Source organism: Oreochromis aureus, linkage group 16 (assembly GCF_013358895.1).
Source record: "Oreochromis aureus strain Israel breed Guangdong linkage group 16, ZZ_aureus, whole genome shotgun sequence".
NCBI lineage: Eukaryota > Metazoa > Chordata > Actinopteri > Cichliformes > Cichlidae > Oreochromis > Oreochromis aureus.
In genome coordinates, this window is record NC_052957.1 from 21,055,398 (window position 1) to 21,076,292 (window position 20,895).

The 20,895-nt window shown below is 40.8% G+C and overlaps 2 protein-coding genes across 3 annotated transcripts; one reads left to right on the forward strand and one right to left on the reverse strand.

Annotated features, from left to right (window-relative positions):
* The first annotated feature begins 158 nt into the window (after nt 1-158).
* slc9a2 (solute carrier family 9 member 2) lies at nt 159-12,701 on the forward strand. Its single transcript, XM_039600271.1, has 13 exons — nt 159-551; nt 634-848; nt 933-1,181; nt 2,532-2,782; nt 2,893-3,110; nt 3,570-3,769; nt 5,017-5,106; nt 5,184-5,254; nt 6,797-6,964; nt 7,065-7,170; nt 8,874-8,990; nt 9,262-9,352; nt 11,750-12,701. The coding sequence occupies exons 1-13, from the start codon at nt 290-292 to the stop codon at nt 12,136-12,138; spliced, it is 2,427 nt and encodes an 808-aa protein (XP_039456205.1). The 5' UTR covers nt 159-289; the 3' UTR covers nt 12,139-12,701.
* Nucleotides 12,702-12,732: 31 nt separating this feature from the next.
* Nucleotides 12,733-20,022, reverse strand: mfsd9 (major facilitator superfamily domain containing 9). 2 transcript variants are annotated; one of them, XM_031734656.2, is made up of 6 exons: nt 19,802-20,022; nt 18,607-18,694; nt 17,209-17,252; nt 16,224-16,353; nt 15,303-15,512; nt 12,733-15,217 (listed from the first exon to the last, which is right to left on the reverse strand). In XM_031734656.2, the coding sequence occupies exons 1-6, from the start codon at nt 19,886-19,888 to the stop codon at nt 14,325-14,327; spliced, it is 1,452 nt and encodes a 483-aa protein (XP_031590516.2). In that variant the 5' UTR covers nt 19,889-20,022; the 3' UTR covers nt 12,733-14,324. The 2 variants fall into 2 exon arrangements, with proteins under 2 accessions (XP_031590516.2, XP_039456206.1); XM_039600272.1 differs by lacking the exon at nt 19,802-20,022 and adding an exon at nt 18,772-19,787.
* Between the last annotated feature and the right edge of the window lie 873 nt (nt 20,023-20,895).

Consider the following 20,895-nt stretch of genomic DNA (forward strand, 5'->3'; position numbering starts at 1 on the left):
TCACCGAAACTCGCCACTGGCCCCTAAATGGCACAGAAACGCCTCGTCCCACCTTTTTGTATCTACCTCAGGTGACGACCAATCAGAGCAGGGCTCGAGGTCTCACCCAATGAGTATCGAAACTCGTGGACTCAGGTAGATCGCAGGTGTGTCGTAGTCCGGCACTGTGAAGGAGACTCGATCGTCCGGGACCAACTTTTGTGAAGTTGGTTAGAGTTATTGAATCTTAACAGCGCTCATATTCACGCCAGTTCGGATTACTGAGACACTATTACTTGTTTTTTGCGCTATGAATTTAGTTTTTATTAGACAAGCTGGGACTCTGCTGTTTATTTGCATGATTTTAATTCTTCTGCATGGCTCCAGAGGCGAAATATCTTCTAAACCAATTGCAGCCACGATTTTGCCATCGGTTAAGCCTGATGGTGGAGTCCAGGCTTATCCAGAGGACCAGAAAAATAATTTACCCATGTTTACAATGAATTATCCAAGAATCCAGATTCCCTTTGAAATTACTCTTTGGGTGCTGCTGGCTTCTTTTGCAAAAATTGGTGAGTAACAGTCCCATATGTGCCAACAGGTGTGGTTTCTCATCTTGCTTCTCACTGTGACCTTTTTTCCTCCTCTTTTCAGGTTTTCATGTGTACCACAAGATCACCATCTGGGTGCCTGAGTCGTGCCTTCTCATCAGCATTGGCCTGATAGTGGGTGCTATCATGCACTCTGTTCACGAGGAGCCCCCCGCTGTGCTCACCAGTAATGTCTTCTTCCTCTACATGCTGCCCCTAATTGTCCTGGAGTCAGGCTACTTCATGCCCACCAGGCCTTTCTTTGAGAACGTTGGCACGGTTCGTTTCAAATCAGGCACTGTTTCTCTAACTCTGGTCAGCTTCCTGTTCAACTTTGACAGTTTTGTTGCTGTTTTCATGCAGGTGTTGTGGTTCGCCGTGGTGGGGACACTGTGGAACAGCATTGGCATCGGCATCTCTCTGTTCGCCATATGCCAAATTCCGGCCTTTGGCGTGCAAGACATCAACCTCCAGGAGAACCTGCTGTTCTCCGCCATCATCTCGGCCGTGGACCCCGTGGCTGTGCTGAACGTGTTTGAGGACGTGTCTGTGAACGAGCAGCTCTACATCGTAGTGTTCGGCGAGTGCCTCTTCAATGATGCTGTCACTGTGGTGAGTGAGCGGACTGCTATTTGTTATGAAAACACTTGACTGTGAGCAAGGGGCAATTGCAAACTGTTCTTGTGTGTCAATTGTTTTGTTCCAGTGACAAATATACAGCCACCCAGCATGGCACTGCAGTTTACTCTTCTGCATGTGCTCCACAAAGAGTATATATTTAGCATTTTATACAGATTTAATAATATTTTGTGCTATTTCCCTCTATGTCACAGTCTCATACATGTAGTTTCTTGTGGAGGCAATTTCAACCACCGCCCACCATTTACAGACATGGCTAGGCATTTAATTTCATGACTGTTACATGAAAAAAGCACATCCGCTGCTTGTCCATTCTTCCACACTCAGTAAGATCAGCTCAGGTTTCATGAAATACTGGTCATATTTGTGTTTTCCGTTCTCTTCTCCGGGTTGCATGTACGAGGACAGAATGTGTGGGAGAGAACCGTCTGTGTGCTGGCAAGATTTCTAAACAGAGAAATTACTCAGGGAGGAAAAAATGGAACTAAGGGAATGTTATACACGTGAAACAAGTGTGTCTATAAAGCACAATTCAGTCGGTTTGCTCAGATGCTGTCAAACCAGTTTCCGAGGTCACAGTTACATTTGTTTGTGTGGGTTTGTCCACAAACTCAGGGATTTAATAAACTCAGAGGAAAGTCTCCCACAGCCATAAGAAGCAAACAAAACTTCATTTGCTGTTAATGTTTTCTCCCAAACAGAACAATAGTCTAACCTTGTTAATCTCAGAAATAATCTTTTACAGACAGGCCTTTGTGTGAGCCTCTTTGTTAGTGGTGGCTTTTCTATGTCCAAAGAATCTTTATTGTCTGTGTCTTGAACTGGATCTGATGGTCTAGCAGAACTTTTTCCACTTCATCTTGCATTTAAATCATTAATTGTCTGCACACGATGAGCCCTTTTTATCCAGTTTTGGTACACGTCATGCATTTAAAAATGAAGTACTCAGTTTTGAGAAATGCAGTGAAATGGTGTGGCTAAATACGGCATCGGGTTCATGCGAGTCGATGTTACTCACATGTTTTCATGTGGCAAAAGCTTCATACTGCCCAGGCTGGAATGGCAGATTAAGGAGGAACAAAGCTGGTTACTTTACCTAATGCACCTTTTCCATGACTCAGTCAGTATGTTCGGTGAAATCTGATTATCAAGTTGCAAACAATGGAGAGTAAATATTTCCAGTAAATCACTCTTATCTGGAAAGGCGTCATTAGAGGCCACAGCTCCTGACACCACACCTGACCTCTGACTAGCATATGTGGGATTTGGTGCGTAGGTGCCAAAAAAAAAGAAAGTGTGCATATTTATTTATTAATTTTTTAGGTGTTGTACAACATGTTCAGCTTTGTTGCGGAAATGCCGGTGGTGGAGCCGGTGGATGTGTTCATTGGAGTGGCGAGGTTCTTCATTGTGGGGCTCGGTGGGATGGCATTTGGCATCCTGTTTGGCTTTGTGGCAGCCTTCACCACAAGATTCACCTCCAAGGTCCGAGAAATCGAGCCGCTCTTCGTATTCATGTACAGCTACCTGGCCTATCTGGTGGCAGAGCTGTTTGCCATCTCATCCATCATGGCGTGAGTAGGTTTTATAAAATTTACAGAATTAAAAAAAGAAAGAAAGAGGAATAACACAAAGTTTACCCAAATACTCCCCACAAACCCTCTGTGCCCATGTGCTTCTGCAGCATTATAACCTGTGCCCTCACCATGAAGTACTACGTCGAGGAAAACGTTTCCCAGCGTTCGTGCACGACCATCAGACACGTGATTAAGATGCTTGCCTCTATCTCGGAGACGCTCATCTTCTTCTTCTTAGGGGTCGTCACCATCACAACTGACCATGAGTGGAACTGGGGCTACATCCTCTTCACGCTGCTGTTTGCTTTTGTATGGAGAGGTCTGGGTAAGGAAATGACCGGCGTTATCTGTGTCAAGTTAAAGCTCAGGTTTTTGTTTGACTGCAGTTATTTAGTGGAGCAAAGGCTGAGAGCTACTGCTGCTACATGTGCAAACACTAAAATGTGCAAAGAAATGCAAGGAAGACAGAAAGTGCTGCTAAGAAAATAAGCTGTGAATGTAAAACTGACATAAGTAATCTTTTAATGTTGAACCTAGCTAGCCAATATTGAGCCCAGTATGTCTTCTCAGTCTGTTTTGGTTTCCACTAAAAACCACCAAAACTTTAGTCAAAAACTGAGAGCTTAATGTTGTCAAAACGCTTGTTAAATCTGACAGGAAATGTCCAGACCTCTGCTGATTTATCTCTACAAACAGAGTTTTTGGCAACATAATATAATATGCAGAGCAGCTTTAAACTTGTTGATAATGAAACCTTTGATATTTTCTTGCCTCTCCCTCTCAGGTATCTTGGTGTTGACTCAGATCATTAACCCTTTCCGCACCATCCCATTCAACATGAAAGATCAGTTTGGTCTCGCGTATGGAGGTCTGCGAGGTGCAGTTTCTTTCGCCCTTGCCTTCACGCTTCCTGATACCATTGGTCGCAAGCAGCTCTTTGTCACTGCCACCATTGCAGTTATCCTCTTCACTGTCTTTCTTCAGGTAAGGGAACGTCTGTGTAGGTAGGTATATTTTTAAGTCTGTATGCTCTGAATAACTTGAATGAAGGTGTTATTTCTTTTGTCCTTGCAGTGGAATGAGATAGAAAACGATTTTTTCTTTAAAATCACATTTAGGAGTGAGACAGAATCTTGGTGAGCTGTTTGGTGTAATTTCTTTTTGTCCAGTTAAAAAACAAACAAACTGAGACCCGATTCAAAATTATATGTATTATATACACTGATAAACTCAAGCTTTTAATTTCTAATCATATACACTGTTATCCTTAGAGAAGAAATACAGAACATTTATTGTATGATATATAAAATGCATGTATGCATCTGAACTTTTACCTTCCAAAAAAGACATTTTACAAAGTTCAACCTCATGGCTGCTAAGGTGAGGTGAAATTACTTTGGTTCTAAACTATGTCTCTTATATTTGTAATCAAAAGTTTACACACAGTCATTATGAGCATGAATGTCATTATAATTTTGGGCATTTATTGGTTTCTTTGAACTCTTCTTTTTCCAGGGTGGAATGATTGTACAGCATACATCTTTACTGACTTAAACAAACAAACAATAAAAAGGATTGGCTGCACAAGTTTGAATTTATTTAGGATTTTTTCTAATCAGCACAGGCTCATACATGCTCAGGTATATACATACAACTTCACTAATATTTAAATGCCCATTACAAAGTTGTACGTCGACCACTTTTGGTAGCCATCAACAATTCTAGCTGGATATTTGATCACTCTTCTTGGCAGAGCTGGTAGAGATCATTTAAATTGTTGCACAGACCCGGCCTGTTAGCCTGCTTTATCGATCCATCCAAAACCCGTTTTTAATGTCTGTTTGACATCATTTTCCTGTTATGGAACCCAGTTGTGTCCAAGTTTCAACCATCTGTTGATTTGAGCTGAGACTGAAGAATTTGGAGGTAGTCCTCTGTTAGTCTAGCCACTTTATGCAGTGTACTGACATGACTGGCAGTGAAACAGCCCCAGAGCATGATGCTACCACCACCATGCTTGACAGCTAGTACAGTGTTCCTATGTTTGAAAGCCAGTGCTTTACTTGTCCAAACACGCCTCTTGTCACTGTGGCCAAACATTTGTCCAGGAGCCATTTGGCCTTCTGGAGGGATTTGAACGATGAGTATATGAACTTCTGACCACAACTGGATCTACAACTCTTGTGTTTGAAGTCATTTGGGTTTTTCTTTTTTCCCCCACTTCCCCACAGGGCATCAGTATCCGACCTCTGATTGAGTTCATCAATGTCCGAAGAACAAACCGCAACCTTGAAACCATTAATGTAGAGATTCACGGCAGGGTAAGTCACAGACTGCATGCTTGTGTCGGACAGTACATTTCTGCACACGGTGCTGACTGATCACGCTTTGCTCACAGCTCATGGAGCACACAATAGCAGGCATAGAGGATCTCTGTGGGCAGTGGAGCCGCTTCTACTGGAAGGACAAGTAAGATTTGTTTTTCTTAAGAAAATGTTGGCATGGCATCACAGTTTAATCTTTTGTCAGTAAATTAGCAGATATTGCTCATCAGAGCTAATGAGTAGCGTATAATACTGTACTTATTGCTCACCCCCAAATGGATTCACACTAACAGCAATAAAACAAACCATAGGGTTTTAATTTCTGTCTTGTCTGTCTGAGGTTTCATTACACAATGCATTTGTTAACATTAGGACTGTGTGGGAATGCTGACGGCTAGTCAGACTTGGTGTCTTGTTCACCTTTCATGCAATGCGCTTTTTCTGTTGTTTCATCCCCACCAGTTCCTGTTTGCTGCTTCTTGTTACCACTGTTCTTTTATGCCACAAACACTGTATCCTAAAGTTTGAGACCATTTGATTTGGAAAAATTCTGTTTGTCAACTTTTTTTCACTATTACCTTTCATGCATACAAAATATGACAAATCCCTTCAAAATGTTTTTAAAGTAAGACAAGTGTGTGCACATCCATGCAAAATGTTGTTTGGAGAAAAAGGAGGAAGTTCATGTATCCACTGCTGAGGAAGATCCAATGGAAATAAATGTTGCCTTTATATTAATGTATAAAATGCTTGCAGTAATTCCCCCTTTGTTTGTAGGCTAGTCATTAGGAATCACTTCAGTGCACACCACCGCATGTAATCCTCTGCAGTGACCCTTTAACATAAGCAGAACCAAACTGTGCTGGAATGAACCACCAATCAGATTGGACTCACTGTAAAGAGTTCAGATTTTTCCTTTAATTTGTCACTGTTCCATGACAGTGTGTACAGTGCATTCACTAAAATGACCTACAAAAACATACTGCAGTGTATGACTGTATGAGTAACACAACTCATGTGAACTGTAAACTTTTTTTTGTCACATATGAAGCTTGTGAACTCTAGATGTCTCTTTCAGACCCCGTTTCTCATATCTCTTCTTCTCTGGACTTTGTTGAGCTCTCTTGTGTGACGAGTTCATCAAATCTCTGATGCTGAATTTAATAAGTTTCACTTAACGAGTCAAAACATGCTGAGAACATGACTGCATAGAGAAGCACCGTGAAAGCAAAACGTTTGGCTTGGCTCTCAGAATAAAAATGTTTGACCCTCTGGTTAAATGAGTTTAGATTTTAAAGGGTTTCTGAAAGTATTCATATTAATACTTTATCTACAGTCTTTCAGGAAGTTCAGCAGGATGCTGATGTTAAACTTAGAATACATAACTAGGCCTCATTATCTGCAACTGGCTGAAAATACAGAAACTCAAATATATTGATGGGGATGCTGGGAAAGTTCAGTAGCAGCACACATACAGAAAAAAAACGTATATTATAATTCACAAAAGCTTCTTTACATTACATGCCTACACAAATTGAGCAGTTTTGACAGTTTGACTGATATGCAAATTTCAAAGCTGAGTGTGTTAAACAATAAAGCCGGTAATGCTTTATTTTTCTTGTTGTTCACAACTTGCATGAAAACACCAAAAACTATATAAAAACCATCTTCTTTCTCTCAATGTCAGGTTTATGAAGTTTAACAACAGAATCCTGCGTAAGATCCTCATCAGAGACAGCAGGGCGGAGTCCAGTATTGTGGCGCTCTATAAGAAGCTAGAGCTGCAGAATGCCATGGAAATCCTGGACACGGCGTCTGGAGACATCAGCGCTGCTCCTTCCATCGTCTCCCTCTAGTAAGTATGATTTATGTACTCTGACCATCACATCACTCTCCCTTCTGCCTGTCCAGCCTAAATGTAAAGTTACTAATGACTACTTAATATTTTCTCCTAGTGAGGAAAAGAAAAGCTCTTCTAAACCCCAGAAAAAGTTCCTGGCTGCTGACCTGAAGAACATGCACGACATCCTGTCCAAGAACATGTACAAGATCAGGGAGCGGGTAAGATAAAGGAAGCATGTTAGCTGGGTGCTCTTTTTTTAGTTTCTGTTTGGTTTGTCTATCACAGTGCCAGAAAGTAGCGGCATTTTATTCAAATACTGCACTTAAATAGTTTTAATTGATTTATGTTTGTGGTATTTCTTCCACTTCTGCTTCATTGCACTTTGGAGCAAATGCTGTGCTTCTTCTCTGCTACATTTAATTTGATATTAAACTAAAGCCCTATAAAATAAAACATATAGTTAAACATTAAACCCTTTAAAACGGCACACTCTAGTGGGAAGGACTTGTCATATTCGACATGTTTGAGTGCTCAGCAGAAGGAGCTGAAGAACAGAAACAGCTGTTTAAAATCCAGACAGGTTAATATAATATACAATATAAAATAGCTTCCTTTTTCCAATGAAGCAATTTTTGTATCCATGATTTATTTAATTACTTAATTTTAATTAAGTAATTAAATAATTCCCAGCTACACTGAAACACGAGTAATTCACAAAAACTGCTACCACCACAGTGCAAAAACTAATACCGCTACTTTTCAGGCTTTTCCGTTTTAAATGTCCTCATTGTCAACGTTTAGCAGATGACGGCACATCTCAGTGTGAAACTCGAACGTTTGTTTGTTTTGCATACATGGTAACGTAGTTCAGCATCAGCTGTGCACATGCTCAACCGCTTAAAAATGATTTTTAAAAAGAGAGAAAAAGGTAACTAAAATGAAGCCATGTGCAGCTGCACCTCTTTGCATTTTACATGGAAAGCCACTAAAAGTCTGAAAAAAGTCTGTTAATGTGACACAAAGGAGAAAAGGGCCCCTCAGTGTTGTTCCGTTTCTCATACCGATGATCCCAACAAGTGAAACTCGGTGCTGTTTTGCATAGCCACAGGCAGTGGCCAGCAGTACTTTTCCATTAGTGACATGACATCACCCTTTTAACAGACTCTGAGACGCTTTAATGTGTAGACAAATCAGGAGCATGTGCTTCTGTGGTTTGTGTCACAGTTTATCAGATTACCTGTTTCAAGTCTTTTTTTTCCCACATATTTGTGATTCTTTCACACAAAGCCGGCGTCACCATGTCACTGATCTTTCTGTCTTCCTCTGAACTCCTGTTGAAATCGTCTTAATGAACCAAACTGTTCAAATGTGATCTTTTTTTTTTTTAAAGCCATGACACTTAACAGTCATTTTTATTTATTCATTTATTTTTAAAATGCATTATATTTGTTAAGAATGCTAACTGTAAACAGTGTTGGCCTCTGGTGACATTATACAGGACCATATTATTGTCATGCGACCTCTCTATAAAGAACAATGGTGACCTTTGGTGGGTTTTAAAGGCAGTTGTGTTTGTTTTTGGTTTAACTAATGGCTGCAGGGCAGAAACAGTGGTGGGTTTACTGCATGAAATGGGTTAAGGTAGCAGTCCACATACAGACACCTACACCTGAATCAAACAGGTGTGTCCAGTTTTGGTGGCGTAATCTGAGCTTTGAACAATGCAGTCCCCACTAAGAGCGTCTGAGCCGTCCATTCATGGGAACCTTTGTTGTCCCAAGTCCTCAGCATTGACAGTGGTCATGAATTTTATTTAAGGATATTTTAAGTCTATATCTTCAGTGTGTTTTTTGCCATGTGTGTTTCTCTGACCTTCTGTTATCTGTAATTAGTTAACTAATTAATTTATATTTTGACTTAGACGGTGGCATACAGAGGAAAGCATGCTCTACCCAATGACAACCATACCAGAGAGATACTGATCAGGCGCCATGTCAGCATTCGACGAAGCCTCCGACCTGGTAGCTTTCAGTCATCGGTAAGCTAACCATGCCTGATTTATTTTTATTATTTTTTATTATTTCATTAATTAATTAATTTTCTGGGAGGGTGGGTTGGGATTTTTTTTTAAAAAAGGTCTTGCTGTAAGTACACCCCAGGGTCTTAATTAAAAGTACCTTGGCTAAATATCAGTCACATTAAATTGTTCTTTCTGAGCTGATTATCTCTTGATATGCAAACACATGAAAGTGAAACATTAGATTAAATATCTTCACCCCTTTTCATCAAGTTTTTTTCTCCATTGTTAGTCTTATGTGCCCAGGACACACAAGTATTTCTCGCTTCCTGCTGGAAAGAGTCTGGAGTCAACATTTCCTGCTGCGAGGCGGAGCTACGCAGGTAAGCTGAGATCATCTTTGAAATCCCTTAACACAACCTTCCCCTTCATATAAATGAAAATAAATGATGAAAAATATCACTTCCTTACAAAGTTTGAGTTTTTAAACCTGATTCGATTCTAAATTCGTCAAAACTGAACTGAATTGTCTTTTTTCTCAGCAGTGTGCACAGAACAAATGATGTGCTTTGTAAATGATTTATCTGAATCTTATGAGCGGGACGACACCTCATGCACTCCCTTTACAGTTCTGTCTGTATATGAGGCCCCTGCATTACAAACTGTTTGTTTTCATTTTCTTGTCCCACTCAGTTCATCCCCCCTTGATTAGTACACGGGGATCTGTCTGGCCCAGAAGCTCCCGCCAGTCCCCTCCGCGACCTCCCCCAAAACGCAGCCTCGATTCATGCCTACGCTATCAGCTACTATCTACTAAGAATCCAGTCAAATTATAAATGAGGATGTGGTCGGAGCTAGTGAATTACTTCTCCTCCAAAAACTATTAATAACACTTTTTTACTCCTGCTGGGTAAATTGATAAGTGATCATCCTAAAGTCTGCAGTACAACAGCAAACCTTACTAATACAAACTGGATTATGGAGAACCTTAAACACATTTTGATCCGTTAATACCAAAATAGAGGGCTTGTAGATATAAATCTACATTCAAGACAGCAGCTTGACAAGTAGATTTTATCACAGGAGCATAATATTCATGGTTCACCAGCAGCTTTAAGAGGCTGCTCTGTGCACACTCTCAATGCAAATACAACAGACGACAAATAAGCATAGTACAAAATACTGGAAACAAAAGCTAATAATAAGCATTGTGTAACCCACACAGTAAACTATAATTTGTCCATCTGACCAATGGCAGCGAGAACAAAGCACTTGTAATCCTTATAGGATGGCATAATCTCACCTTCCTGTCATAAAGGATGGTTCAGTGCATCCTCTGCCAAAGGAGACGATAAAAAAAGCACTGAAGCCGTTTTCCTTATATTGGGGTTCAATTCAAGCAGCCACACAAACAGGTCACTTGACTCAGTTAGTAACCTTCCTAAGCAAATATGAATATTCAAATATGCGCTAGGGTCTGAGTCTACTGGCCTGTTGAGGCCTTGCATGTTGAATTATCTGTGATCCTAAATGACTGTAGGGATAGATGTGAGAGTGAGTGGCTGTTTATCCTCATGTGTTTGCTCTGTGATGCCTGCAGAGATGTGCTTCAACCAGCAACGCTTAACAAGCAGCTGAAAAAATTGTTGAATAATTTACCCACATTATTTGTGGACAAGAAAACTTGAACAGTTTTGCCTTCCATATGAAGCCTATAGATTCAGATCATTGACTGACTCGTGTCCAACACCACTATGAGGTCAACATTTATCATGTGAGTGCAAACACATTGATCCGTGTGCAGGTCACCTGTGTTATTGTCCTGTGCAGAATTTTTTTGTCTCCCCTTAAAAATCAGCCAAATATCGAGCTTTTGATAAAGTTTTAGACGCCCACTTGAATGTCAGATAATGTCATGCAGTTCTAATAATGTCACAAACCATGACTTTACTCTTCCAGCCCTTTTAATAATCCAGAACTATTAAAAGGCCCAGTTCACCCCAAAATCAAACACAGGCATTTTACCTCTGGCCTGTAGTTCAGCCAGCCAAAGTAAGCGTGCCTTTTGGTTTTTGAGCATCAGCAGATCAGTTTCATTATATTCAGCTCAATTAAATTTAATTTCAATTCCATTTTATTTATATTGTGCCAAATGAATATGCCTTATATCGTAACATAAAAATAATAATTCAGAGAAACTGAAACTGATAACAGTCAGGGGATTCTATGATCGAGCGCTGGGCTGACAATTTAAAGGAAAACCTCCCTTTTTTAACAGGAATAAACTTACAGCAGAACCAGGCTCAGGTAGGGGCAGCCCTCTCCTCTGACTGCTTGGGGGGGGTGGGGGGTGGCGGGGTGACGGGAGGGAGGGGTGACGGGAGGGAGATGGGATGAAAAAGATGTGGAAGAGAGACGGAGCTTAATAATAGCTAATGATTAAATCCAAAGTAGTATATAGGAACACAGTGTGAAAAGATGTGAGTGAAGAACCCCAGCAGCAGCTGAGGGTCATTGCAGCATAACTAAGGGAGGATTGAAGGTCACCTGATCCAGCTCTAACAATAAGCTTTATTAGAAAGGACGTTTGCTCTCTTACTAGTCCCTATTCAGCAGAAGGCTTCGACCTGGATGGATAAATATGACTGAATTTCAAATATGGATTTGAAAATGGGATTAACCGTCTACCTCCTGTTCATGAAAGGTGTTTACAAGCTGTTGTATGAGCTTTTATTTTATTTAATTTTATTTGTCATTTTTTGTTATCAATCTCATCCCAGATGATCATGAGACCCTGTCAGAAGTTGCCTACCCATCTCAAAGCTCCCGGTTTGGCAAGCCTGCGCGCTCCTCCTCCTCCAAAGCCATGATACCTCTGCGCAGACTGGGCACTCTGGAAGAGGTGCCATCTACTGATGTTCTGAATGAAGACAGCAGCAGTACGGAGCAGGGCGTGTTCAGGACAAACTCCTCCTACAGTGATTCCCACGTGCCTCGTCCTCGCCGCTTAAATTCCTCATTTGATAATAACAACGGTTCAGCGGACGACTTAAGAAACGTCCATGAAGAGCCTTCGTCTCCACCGCCAGGCTGGGCGGCCGAGCCCAGAGACAACACGGCTCGAAACCCTCTGCTCAGGCGGCCTCAGTGGACCCCCAAGAGGAAATAAGTGTTGCAGCTGGACTGCCTCCACCTGATCAAGCAGCTGGAAGCTTCTGCTTATGACTGTAAGCTCAAATAACTTGAAAGCCATTAAGAATAACATTGAAGGTGTCTTCATTACTCAATAGAGGTAAAGCGGTCTTCAAAATGAGCCAAAATGAACTAAACGCTTCAGTGTCACACTCCTCAGAAGCAAAGTGAACTGTAGCAAATGTACTGTAAATAAATTGTCAGCTGTGGGACTTTTTACACATGTACTTATTTTAAATAGTCATAGAAAATCTTTTTAAATGTCTTTTTTTTTTCTTCTTGTAGGAGTTTTTAAATGTGGAAGGTGAGGTTAATTAAATTATTTTATTATACGTCTGCCCTTTGTGTAAATAAGATAGTTTTCTGTATTTTACTGTCCGTCTGTGTGATAGTTACATGACTGAAGATGTACATTTTACAGTGGCCAACTTTGTTTTCCTTTTTTCTGTAATAAATTTTCTGTGTTGAAAGTTATTCTGATAAGTTTTAAGGTTTGTGACACTGAATAACATGTCAGATATTAAAGGTGAATGCTTTTAATGTGATTAAAAATACAATTCAGGAGACAGACTCAAAAGTACAAACGGTTTATTTGCTGTAACATTTTTTGGGCCTTAGTGTGGCAGGTGCTCCATGGAGCCTTGAGATAAACGTAAAAAACAGTGTTTCCGTTTGTTCCAGAGAGGTATACTACGAAGGAAGTTCAACACAGCCAGGCTTTCTTTGAGTGATGGCGGTTATTAACTTTGTCAAGTCGGACTTTCTGCCTCAGGCTCTGTGTGCAGTTACATAAAACGGGCGTGTCACATGTCACATGACACTCACTCCACACAAAACGATCCCTGTGAGCGCCACCTACTCCAACCAGAAACATCAGATGACTAAATAGTGATGAAAACTATAAAGAATACAAGTAACAGTAAAAACAAGACAGGAAGTGGATGCTGATGAAAATTCTTAATCTGCTCGTATTTTAATTCGAGTCAATTATTTTAATATTGAGTGCACTCTCATTTCTAAAGTGATGGCTGCACAGAGGTCTGAAACTTTAAATTTAATTTTCAATTCAGTTTCTTGATTGAACAGGTAACCTTGTTCTGTGTGCATGAGAGAGTAAAAAAGACGAAATAGATTAGAACCAAGTATAAAAAGATCGACATTATCTGCATGATTGAATGCATGCACCTTCCAGTGACAATGCAATGCACGGTTTCATCTGCTGTTTTTATTATTATTATTGTTATTTTTTTACAGCTGGGCTTCATTTGTGCCCCTAGTAATGGCTTGCACATTTAAAGAACATTTCTATTGCACTTACAAAATGCTGTAAATAATAATAATAATTTTGACACTTTAAAACTTTAACACCAGTGAGTTATGCATTTAATCTCACTTCGTATTACACCTCTCTGGCTCTGGTGATGTTTAGGTTACTAAATAAGTGTTCAGAATAATGTTATAAAAATAACTTAAAAAACAGTAAAATAACAAATACCCATTTAAGCCTCTAATTAGAGAAATTTACAAATCTCTGTTCTTTAATATCAGTCAAAGAGGAACATTAGTTCAGATACTGCCATAGGGACCATTTCTGATAGTTTACATTAGAATAAAGAAAAAAACAAACAAACCCAAAAAGCCACTGAGGTAAAATGTGTAAAAATCAAACTCATACCAAAAATGTAATAGCCTGCCTTTGATAGTCATCTTTTTAATTTTTATTTAAAGAATTAAGTATTATTTCAATTAAATCACTCTCCTCTTCGGGCATGTAGTGCATCATAAGCAGACCTGCTTTCATCAACTCCAGCTAATTTGCAGTGGTTACAAAACTTCATTAAAAATAAAGAGTACAGTCATAATCCAGTAGTTTGTGCCCAGAGGTTGCGGTCAAACGTCAGCATTTTGCAGCCGTGTCTTCATTCCAACAGTGCACGTGACTTTTGATTCACCTGTCCCCAAGACGAAGACTTCAGTGCTGGTGTGGTTTAAACGTCACAATATTTCTACCCTGGGATTTCATCGCACCAACAGAAGAGCCATCCTGTTTAAGAATAACACGTTTGAGCGGGCTTCGCCGTTCCCTCGAGGAGTCTGCTGTTCATTGTCCCAGCTGGTCTCCTGCAATTAAGAGCACTTCTCAGAGATTTACGATTCAAACATTTAGTGCACGAGCTTCTGCTCATGAGAGTTTCTGAATTTGGCAGTTTTTGTCATCCCCCTCGCGTCCCATTTGGGGATTCTGATGAGTAGTAAAGCCACAGCTGCGAGGGCCAGCACCACTCCTAGGCTTGGGGGGCCGCAAGGGCTGAACTCTTGCGCCAAACCAGACAGGAGAGGAGCCAGGATTCGACCCACAGCTGTAACCGACTGCCCGGCTCCAATCAGAGTCCCGCTGGCCTGGACCCCGCCCCTCTCCAGCTCCAAATCTGTGATACACGTCCGTCCGATAGTGGTAGAAATGGCAAAGAAGGTGGAGGTGAGCAGCACCTGCCAAACATTTGGTGCAGCAGCATAGAGGAAAATAAGCGTAGAGGTCAGCACTGTAGAATGAAGCAGTAAAGCGGACATGTTGTTCTTATATAGCTGTGTGACTGGCCCCACCAGGAACCCAGCCAGGGCCCCTAGAGTGCTGCTGTAGCTGATCAGGTAACCGGTCATTTTTGGTTTGAGTAAAAAGCGCTCCTCCATGGCCAGAGAAAAGTTACTGTAGTAGAGCATGATAGCTATGGCCATCAGAAGACGCACGAGGAAGAGGTCCCACATGTCAGATGAGGCCACTATGTGGATCCTGGAGCCTACTGAGGACAGCTGTTTCCAGACTGGCTGAAGAAAAGGCACATCCCTCCACCTGAACCCACCACGATGCTTTTCCGAAGATGTAGACTCTTGCTGCGTCTCTGCTGTCAGCAATGGGTGGTGGCTATTTGTATGAGAACCATTCTGTACAGATTTACTAAAGTGGTTTTCATGATACCCTGTACTCGTGTCGTTTCTGCAGACAGTGTCATTACGGTTAGCCACCGTCTCACTCTGTGGTATCATCCATACGAGGCCTGCGATGACAGACACACTATATTGATATAAATGTAAATTTTTACCTTCGTGAACTCAGTTTATTAATCTCATTTTCCAACTCACCCGCATTAATAAGGAAAATGGCTGCACAAGTAAAAGAGGATGTATAAAAGCCTCCTTCATGCTCAGTTAGGTAGCCACCCACCACAGGGCCCAGGATGAAGCCCACACTGGAGGCTGCATTGAAATGTCCCATCACTAGAGGGCGCTCTGAAGCAGACACCAGGTCAGACAGCAGAGCTCTGCAGATGGAGAGCGAGTGCTTGAACAACCCTGAAACAGAAGACACACTGAGAAGAGGCAGCAGACTGACATTCTGATTTAAAGACTCTCAAGCCACACAACTGTTAATACTTAATCTCAGATTAATTTAATAATCGGATTATATCTAATATAGGTAAGTGGACCTGTGATAAAATGAAACCAAGGTGCAGAGTGCCCCCTGCTGTTTTCTAATGAAACGAAGCAAACAAAAAAAAGCTGCTAAGCATTTATATTTCTGTGTAAGGTAGGTTTGAATTCATAACATGAAGCTTTAAAGCTCGGTCAGTGAAAAATACAAAACACAATACAGGATTATACAGTACAGGAGTTCAGTAAGCCACCAAATGCAGTCTATAAGCTGCAAATGCCATCCTGAGGATATTAACAATGTGTCATAGTAAGCCATGCACAGTGGAAGGATGCTGATAAATATCCTTCAATGCAGGAGACACTGCAGATTATATGAAGAAAAAAGCAAAACAAAACTTGAGACATGTTATGTAGAGCTGTGAAAAACTACTTCACTCCTTCCTGCCCCCTGCATATTTGTCACACTTACATGTTTCAGATCATCAAACACATTTTAATGTTAGACAAAGATAATCCCAGTAAATGCGAAATGCAGTTTTTATTCATAAAGATATATTCTTTTCTAAGGTATGGATATGTGACTTAGCTGACAAACACCTGTGATGCGCCCCTTTGAGGTTTCTGACTTACCCACAGGTATCCGTGCAAGTACAAACAAAGCGATGCTGGTGGACATCCCCAGCAGGCCGTAGCCTAGAGTGCTGAGCAGCAGGCAGGTCAGCAGAGAGTACCTCCGACCCACCACGTCGCTCCAGCTGCCCTGCCAATCACACAGAGGAAATGAAACAACCACAGAAAAAATTTAAAGGTTTAGAATTCCCCAACTCATTTTCAGCGATGAGATATTTCCACAGCCCTGCCAAACATCTGAAAAGGGGAAGTTGATGCTAAATTGCTTGAAGATTCATGACAAATACTGAAAAACCAAGACAAACAGAAAGCAGACAAAAATATACCAAATTAAACTATGTTTCTGATCTGTGAATGTTAGTCTGAAAGATCAGCTGACTCAAGAAATATCCTAAAACGCTGCATTTCCTCCATCGAGGCTGTCATACAAGTCTTTATTAGATTCTCGCCCTCTCTCACACACGCATACAAGCATCTGATGAAATAACACAATTAGGACCAGTTGAGATGGGTGGGATTATCATAGAGACCCAGCTGTTCACATATCCCTACATTTATCAGGAATCAGCCGGTCTGCATACAGGAACTAACAGAACGACTCCTTATCTGTTTAATTTGTCCCATGACCCCCGAGAATTTAAACCAATTTCAAGACCTTTGGGTGGGAGGGAAAGCTGCGTATCCAACTTCAGATACGATGCTTATTGTGTGGCATTTGAATGTGGTTCTGATTTGATTTTTCATCATGCCACCCAAAGGACTGCACAGTTAAAACAAAGTCTGTCCCCCAGTATTCAATTAGCAGTGGAGAAAAAGGGTAAAAATCTATTTACAACTGGGGCTAACCAGCAGTGTCTTGTGTGTGTGTAGGGATGGAGACTGGGTGCATTGTGTGACCTAAAACAGACAGCGTTTATTGTTTTCATGAAATTCCAGGGATGGCAAAGAATGTCTCGACCAAAATGGTTGCAAAGTCAGTACTTACAACTATAGTGCTCGAAAAAAGCTGCAAGATCCCATACGTAGATCCTGCAACAGAAGATTTGCTTAAGTTTACATTTCAAATATACAAAAAAAAAAAAAAAAACACAGAGCAGACATCGAGCGTGCTGGGATCCAGTGAGCCTAATGCCACTTTTTGCAGATACTGGACATAACTTCTTTTTAAAAAACATAAGCAGACAATGACACATGGGGAAATTTAGAAACAGTGTGTCAGTTTTTCCCAGCATAGCGGCTCTGAATTCAGTGATATCTGCAGCACATCTGGCACAGCGGCATCACAGCTGTGCAGACGAAGGCCCAGAGTCAGGGTATGTCTTTACAGTAAATCACTATGTATATACACTACTGCACTGGCCACTTTATTACGTATATCTGTTTAACTACTTACTAACAAATATCTAATCAGCCAAACTCATGGCAGCAACTCAAAGGCATGTAGACATGGTCAAGATGAACTGCTGACGTTCAAACTGAGCAACAGAAAAGGTGATTTAAGTGACTTTGAATGTGGCAACCGTCTCGAGGGTTTACAGTGGATGGACCGAAAAAGAAAATATCCAGTGAGCGGCAGTTCTCTGGGTGAAAATGTCTTTCCACCCTGTCTGTCAGAGGAGAATGGCCAGACTGATTCAACCTGATACTCAAATAACCACTCGTTATAACCAAGTTATGCTGAAGAGCATTTCTGAATGTATAAGACTTGAAGCAGATAGTCTACAGCAGCAGAAGAGCACACCAGGTACCACTGCTGTCAGCTAAGAATTGAAAACCGGGGATACAATTTGCACGGGCTCATCAAAATTGGACAGCAGTTCAGGTGGTGATGGATAACACACCACGTCATGAAGTTCAAATCATCTAAACATAGCACTGAGTTCAGTGCTGTCAAATGACCTCCACAGTCACCAGATCTGAATCTAATAGAGCACCTTTGTGGTGGAACGGGACATTCCCACACAGATGTGCAGCCAAAATATCCGGGTAGTAGATATAAGGGTAGTAGAAAAGTGCACCTAATAAGGGGCCTGATGAGTGTATATATATATGGCTATTATTATTTGGCTTTCAACAACACGAGGTCCCGACATACTCCTAAAAAACTATTATTCAATTGATGTATAACAATAACAATAAAAATAAAAGTAATCACAGCACATGGCACTGGGACATTCCAGTATTATATTGTGCATACAGTGTGCAGAAGTGAGGATGAAACAATATATTATTGAGAGCGTTTGATTGTTTTGTCGCTTGTACTCTCCACATCCTGCCAGTCTGCTGTAGATTTATTCACTTTTGCGTCACTGTGAGCGTGGTGGTTGCAGTAAACCAGCTGCATAATTTAAACAAACTGCTATGTATTGCTGACACAACATACCTACAATACCGGCCACAGTGGGACTTGCTCCAAGAGCCTTCACGTGATGGCTCAGCAGTGGGATGATCATGCTCACCCCAAACAAGTCCTGTAAAGAAATATGGAAGAACAAAGGTGGACTGAGGCCAACGGGAACATGCAAATCAAACATGGTGTCCAACATACAGCAGGGAGAGTCTGTGGCCGGATTCAGCAGCCTCATAAAGTTGTTGCTCATCCTGTTTTTCCTGCACCGCCGAGATCAGAGCAGCTCTCCGAGCCAAAATCTTGATTGAAGTCACACAGGAGCTCATACAGTGTTCCTGACCCAGTCCATTACAGAAATTACTTAACCTTCAGTAGCTTTACTGTGCCAGTGCTGCACAGTGCCAAAAAAATCTGAGCTGACTGGATCCTTCTAGTCATCTCTAATTGGATGATTGTTTAGCTAGGTATGACAAAGTTATTTCTCTGAGGCATGACTACAGGTGAGCTCTTAAAATAACATCGTTAGAATGATCTAGACTTGTAGATCAACTTTGCATTACAGTACTGACAGCGACGCTTTGAAGAGATAACGCCAAAAGCATTAGGAAATACCTTCATCTTAATTTCTTTTAGTAGCCAAGCATTACAATGGTTATTATAAAGGTCTTATAGATACATGACAGCTGTCTCCAGCAAGGATGTCCAAGAACACCACAGTCGTGCTGAGTCTAATGCTCTATAAACAGACTTTGGACCGACACTGTGCTTAATACATTCACATCCAGTCAAAGCAACTGAGTGCAGAAGCTCTAGAGTTTCCTTTCTTTGGGCTTCAAAAATTATAAACGTGGTGCAGAAGTTAATTTTTCAGTACGGGGCAAATATGACGCGTAATAAGGGCTAGTGTGAGAGTTTGATTCAGGTTAAAGAGCTCAGGTTTATTATTTGCATTTTGGAAAACTCATTTTAGCCTGTAATTTCCTTGAACTTTTTCCTTTTATTATTTCTATAAATAATAAATGTCTTAATTTATTCTAATTTTTTAACTACAATAACAAAAAACAACAAGTACGCATTATACAAAGTTTTAAATATGAAAAGGAAAGGATTCAAAAGATCCAGAATGATTTACATCATCATACCTGAGTTACGAAAGCATGGCTAGGAAACAGCACACCTAAAAAAAAACACCGAACTGAGTGGGGTCATCTATCAGTGAGGCACTCACCATGAAGCCCACCACATAGATACATTTTATAATCCTCCTCCGTCTTCTGTCTTTCAGTAATAAAGTGCTACATTTCTGGTTGATCATCCTCCCGCTTTGACAGCACGGCTACAGCCAACGCGGAAGCGCTCATCCGCTCTAATTATCCAAACAGAAGCGGTGGTCTCATAAGGAGGGGGTGATCGCAAGCTTCCGGGTTTTATCTGTGTGAGAAAACGTGTCCAATGTGAAAGCTGGTTGTCTGTGAACAAGACTATCGAGTCTTCGACCTACGATAAACTTCACCTTTTAAGTCTGGGTTCATTTAAGAGCTGCTAAACCGGCGTGTTGGCTGGTCTGACACACCCATAGATGGTATGACCCACTGACGTCACAAAATATGAGCTTTCCCCGTCCTTTTTTCCCAATAATTTGGGAAGCGTTTTTATTTGTACCTGTTTAGAAAAAAAGGTTTAGCCTTTATCTTAAATTCTTTTAATTTTTAATTTGCATTTGTTATTTTGTATATTTGTTATAGCTATTAAAAAACGGCAAATATTTTCAGCACTGTAGATTGTAGTCTAACCCACCTAATGTTGTTACTTAACTAACCGCAACACTGCGTTTCGTATCGGATATATCGTATTAACAGTTTCGTAGAGTTTTGTTGAAAGATGTTTTTAGATGTTATCAGAGAGGGAGGTTTACTTGTACGCCACCTGCTGGGGTTTCCAAAGCATTACAACAGACACCTCTGCAGAATTTAACGTTTGAAAAAATGTGAACGAGAGACCTATTGACCTATTAGACAACGTCTAGCCGGAATGAAGAAGCTAGCTGGTAAAGTATACAGTTCACTATATGTAGTCATTAAATTCAATAATTATTGAAACTTGACTATAACTTATTCAAGTTTCCTGTAATATTTATACGTCAAGTTGGATATTACTTTGGTATTTAAGCATTGTCAGTTGCTATATTTCCATATAACAACTTTGTTCCCACCTTATTACTCCACTAATACCAGATTATTCCCGGGCTGTAACAAAGAGTGCCACCAAAAATGCAATATAGATCCATATACAGATAGACCTATATACATGTACATGGTTACA